Source organism: Athalia rosae, chromosome 8 (genome assembly GCF_917208135.1).
Source record: "Athalia rosae chromosome 8, iyAthRosa1.1, whole genome shotgun sequence".
Taxonomy (NCBI): domain Eukaryota; kingdom Metazoa; phylum Arthropoda; class Insecta; order Hymenoptera; family Athaliidae; genus Athalia; species Athalia rosae.
This window is the reverse complement of record NC_064033.1, coordinates 4,407,083-4,412,320: the sequence shown is the minus strand read 5'-3', so window position 1 is coordinate 4,412,320 and position 5,238 is coordinate 4,407,083. Positions and strand designations below refer to the sequence as shown.

The following is a 5,238-nucleotide window of genomic DNA, read 5'->3' as shown; positions in this document are numbered from 1 at the left end:
TATTTTTTTTTTTTTTTTTTCATTTTTTTAAATAAATAATAAATTTTGATATTAGCTCAATAATTTTAATGTCATTTTCGCAATAAGCTTCGGCCTTATCTCTTTTGAGATAAAGCCGAAGCACGACCGATATGCAGAGACGATGTAGATCGAACGATCGTTGGGCCCGCGTGAATCCACCTTTGAAGTTGAAATATGCATCGTGTGACCACGTGCGTTATCCGGCGTCATTAATGGCGGCGGTTTTGCAGCGGAAGGATCGTTCCGTGTGGGGACAACGACCAACGGCAATATTCCTGAGTCCGGTGGTCCAAGTCGAGTAGAGATATCGGTGGTGTGCGTATGTGTATACGTATGTAATCGGTGACTGAAATTCTCTACGTGGCACGTCGGTAATGCCCCTTTGTCCGCGAGCACCCGTAGCGGGATGCCCGTTTCTAAGCAGGGAATTCCGATAAGGGTGTATAAAATTCGAAGCGGCGATTCGTGTCATTCATTATAAAGTTTCGCTGCCTTCGGTCGAATCGCATCTACAAACGGGTGCCAATCGTGTACGCTCTGCAATCATTTAAAACAAATTGGCAACAGTGCGTTTGATTTTGTATACGAAATTTCATTTACATTCATTTTTAACAATCCAGAAGTGAGTACATTGATTTCTGCCGTTACAACAATAACTGGATATTTTTAAGCTGACATTTCCATGAAACTTTATCAATTTTCGAAGGCATGACGACGTTCATACTTGGCGACCGCAGGTTCAAAGATGATACGGTTTTCAACAGAATTAACGAGAAGGTAGTCTCTATGAAACCAGAGAAGATCACGGAGTACAAGGCTCATCTGAAAACGGTGTGGAAAAATACCGCCGAGTTTTTTTCACCGATATTCTTCGGGGGGTTGAAAGATCGCTTGGCATTTATTGAATTCTTTTTTTCCTACCAGGTGTTGGACATGTTGATAGAGAGATTGAAACAACAGGATAATTTGTTCAACTCCGTTTATCGACGGGTGGAGTATACCGGCAGTTTTTACGAAGGTCTCAAAGTCGGGAGCCCGGAAGAATTTGATTTGAACGTCATAATACACATGCCGATAAACTACGAACAATTAATAGTAAGAGTTGAAAATTAGCAGAAATATATACGCTACGATCGAATCCCAATCCGAATAGCGCGATGTACTCGTGCTAACGTAATTTTTTTATTTTTTCTTATTATTATTTATGCTTTGTTTTTTTTTTTTTTCTCTCTCCAAATGTCAAATCTTAATTTTCTATTTTCACTTATTTTTCACAGCCCGTTAACGCCCCCAAAAGACCAGGATACATAAAAATAAAACCAAATACGGATGTGCTTTCAAATTTAACGAAACACGTCAGATATACGACCGAGTACAGGTAAATTTTGAATCAATATGCTCGAAAATATATTCAAAAAAATTAATATTGATGAAGATTAGAAGAAAAAAAAAAAAACAAACACTTATACGATTTTCCAGGGGTATCGAAAACTGGTTTGACGGCAGTGGATTTCTTAATTCTGATAAGTTTCGACAATGGTTTGAGTCGGTTGTAACTAGAGCATTCCCTCAATCCGAGTACGTTGATAAGAAATATATATTGAGATCGGATAAATATCAGTACGAAGTGAGTGAAACGATTAACTTTGTTCATGGATTGTCGATTGATAAATTTTTAATGAAAAATTCTTATTTGTATTTATCACATTGTTTACAGGCAAGCATTCGTAAAAGCGGACCTGCATTTACTTACAGAATAATTCTGCCAGATGGGAAGCCAGTTGACGTTGACATAGTGCCAGCGTTAGAATTTCAAACTCCACCTCCTCAACCTTTTCTGTGTCGCAAAACCCAGGTAATGAATTCTATTGATTATATTCGACGTCATTGAAAATGCTAATCGCCATTGATACTTTATTTTAGAAAAAACATTGGTTCGCTATTTCAAAACCTTTGGAAGGATTGGACAGCCATTTATCGTGGAGACCAAGTTTTTGGTCGATGGAACAGGAATGGTTGACAGACGATATAAGAGGTCGTGTGAAACCAGTTATCAGACAGATGAAGGTGAATACCTTTTTAATATTGCACATACTTAAATCCATATACTAAATTACATCGTCGTTGACCTTGGATCTGTATGCTTTGTATTTATTTCATTGATTTCTGTCCAGAAACTACGTGACACGCAAAATATGAAGAGCATTGCCAGTTATTTCATAAAAACACTGTTTCTTCACGAACTAGAAATACAGTTTGGCCCAGTTGGCAGCAAGATTTATAGGAACCCAGAGTTCCAATGCTACAGTTTAACGTCTGTATTCGTTTATGTGAGTATTCTATCTCCTCCTCATCATCATAACTGGGGTAAAACTTGCAATATTTATTATAAGTTTTCTTGATAAGAATAAAGAAAATTCATGAATAATTTATCTGATTTTCTGGTTAAACACCACAGATGCTGAAAAAGTTGTACGTGGCTTGTAAAGAAGGCAAATTATACGACTTTTGGAATCCACAGTTCAATCATTTTTCCAAAATAAGTGAAATCGAACTGGAAAATATAGCCAACAGATTGAACAATATTATCAAAAAAATCAACACACACATAGATACGGACAAATATATCATTGCGAGCTACATTTGTAAGTATAGATACATTACATCCGTGTTACAAGTATGAGCACGATTTAAACTTTACCCAATCCAGCAACACATGCCTAAAGTATATAATTTGAATTTATAATGTATCTAATTATCTCAAGTGAACTCTGAAGAACTTCAATTGGTCAAGCTGCCAGAGTTATCGAACCGCAGCGTTGTACCCTCGAGATTGTGTGCAAGACCGATAGCACAATCAGCTGACTGGACGATCTCACGTCCACTTGCAGAACCACCGGCTCAATTGACAACCGATGCTCAGGAAGAATCTAACTTTTGGTTCAACGTTGCGATGGGTACAGGCGCAGTATTAGTTGCTGCTGGCGCTATTGGCCATTTGATTCATCGTAATGCCAACAGAAATGATTAATGATATTAGGAATTGAAAAGTCGAAATTCCTAATGCAACGCACTCCATTATTTGGCTACTCAGATGAAAGAGCAGTGGATTTTTTACCCTTTGGAGTACGATGTATTTTGAAACTACTTATCATACGATATAATTTTGCTATCGCGTGATTGAGTAATAAGTAATTAAAAAAATGACAATATCTCTAAGGATATCTTTATAAATATCTACCATGTAGTGTAGGAAATAATGTAAAACTACATGATACGCTTTGTCACATCATTAGTAAAATGTCTCTTGAACCAATTGCGAATCATGTTTGTAATAATTCTGACGAATAAAACTATTGAATGAACATCGAATGACGTGTTCATTCTTTGTTGTTGAGTGATACTTAAAATAATCATGAAAATCGATTTCTAAGAGACTGCTAAATAGTTGTGATCCAACGAGATCGTTTCGAGGCTGGCACTACTCAACCCGTTTGGCGGATAATCTGTGATATTTTCAATCAACAGTTCAACTTTCTCTCGCTGAAGATTAGAATTAGAGTTTGGATCAGAAAATTTGATTTTATATCAGGAGAACAGGAAACCCGAGGAGGTATTCCTGGACCTGGTGCCTCATCACGTGCATGCCTTCAATCCTTTGTATGTAATGCTAGTATGATGGAATGATAGAGAGAGCAACTAATTGCTTGCAAGGCTCAGCATATGCCTGCCTGTATATTCAGTCATTCAATCATGCTTTCACTCACACCGGAAGTGATAATGCAGAGCTCTAGAATACGGGCCCTGAAAATTAGAAGTTTGCCCATAAGTAGGTATTTGTATCAGGAGAACATGGAACCCGAGGAGGTAATCCGAGACCCCATGTGCCTCATACTGTGCATGCCTTCAATCTTTTGTATTTAGTCTTAGTATAACAGAATGACACAGAGAGCAAGTAGTTCCTTGCAGGACTAACTATATGTCTGCTTGTATACTCAATCATTCAATGATTTATCGATACAAAAGAAAAGGAATCATTTTGAGCTCAGAAATGTACGTCCTGAAAATTAGGATTTAGGCCGAAAATTTCTTTTTGTATCAGGAGAACAGGATACCCGAGGAGGTATTCTGAGACCGGGTGCCTGATCCTGTGTATGCATTCGATCCTGTGTATCAAATCTCTTTCGGAATTTTTTTTTTTTTGGTATCGGGAGAACAGCAAAACCAAGGAGGTATTCCAAATCCAAAAATAAAAATTTTCGCCGGAAACAAAATTTTGTATCAGGAAAACAGAAATCCTGAGGAGGTATTCCGAGACCGGGTGCCTGATCCTGTGTATGCATTCGATCCTGTGTATCAAATCTCTTTCGGAAATTTTTTTTTTTTTTTTTGGTATCAGGAGAACAGAAAAACCGAGGAGGTATTCCAAATCCAAAAATAAAAATTTTCGCCGAAAATAAAATTTTGTATCAGGAGAACAGAAATCCTGAGGAGGTATTCCGAGACCGGGTGCCTGATCCTGTGTATGCATTCGATCCTGTGTATAGAATCTCTTTCGAAATTTTTTTTTTTTTGGTATCAGGAGAACAGAAAAACCGAGGAGGTATTCCAAATCCGAAAATAAAAATTTTCGCCGAAAATAAAATTTTGTATCAGGAGAACAGAAATCCTGAGGAGGTATTCCGAAACCGGGTGCCTGATCCTGTGTATGCATTCGATCCTGTGTATCAAATCTCTTTCGGAAATTTTTTTTTTTTTTTTTTGGTATCAGGAGAACAGAAAAACCGAGGAGGTATTCCAAATCCAGAAATGAAAATTTTCGCCGAAAATAAAATTTTGTATCAGGAGAACAGAAATCCTGAGGAGGTATTCCAAAACCGGGTGCCTGATCCTGTGTATGCATTCGATCCTGTGTATCAAATCTCTTTCGGAAATTTTTTTTTTTTTTTTGGTATCAGGAGAACATAAAAACCGAGGAGGTATTCCAAATCCGAAAATAAAAATTTTCGCCGAAAATAAAATTTTGTATCAGGAGAACAGAAATCCTGAGGAGGTATTCCGAGACCGGGTGCCTGATCCTGTGTATGCATTCGATCCTGTGTATAGAATCTCTTTCGAAATTTTTTTTTTTTTTTTTGGTATCAGGAGAACATAAAAACCGAGGAGGTATTCCAAATCCGAAAATAAAAATTTTCGCCGAAAATAAAATTTTGTATC

General features: G+C 37.3%; 1 protein-coding gene across 1 annotated transcript; it reads left to right on the top strand.

The window, feature by feature from the left end:
• The first annotated feature begins 146 nt into the window (after positions 1-146).
• Positions 147-3,393, top strand: LOC105693263 (cyclic GMP-AMP synthase-like receptor). The gene is made up of 10 exons (XM_012413078.3): positions 147-643; positions 728-852; positions 946-1,116; positions 1,299-1,399; positions 1,501-1,648; positions 1,739-1,876; positions 1,945-2,088; positions 2,196-2,351; positions 2,480-2,666; positions 2,787-3,393. Exons 2-10 carry the CDS (start codon positions 730-732, stop codon positions 3,050-3,052), a joined length of 1,434 nt encoding a protein of 477 aa, XP_012268501.2. The 5' UTR covers positions 147-643; positions 728-729; the 3' UTR covers positions 3,053-3,393.
• The last annotated feature ends 1,845 nt before the right edge of the window (positions 3,394-5,238 follow it).

Bases quoted from the DNA above. Each gene is read 5' to 3' on its own strand.
- LOC105693263 (XM_012413078.3), top strand. From the start codon at position 730: ATGACGACGTTCATACTTGGCGACCGCAGGTTCAAAGATGATACGGTT. The intron at 1,400-1,500 runs GTAAATTTTGAA...ACGATTTTCCAG, and splicing joins AGATATACGACCGAGTACAG to GGGTATCGAAAACTGGTTTG. The intron at 2,089-2,195 runs GTGAATACCTTT...ATTTCTGTCCAG, and splicing joins CAGTTATCAGACAGATGAAG to AAACTACGTGACACGCAAAA.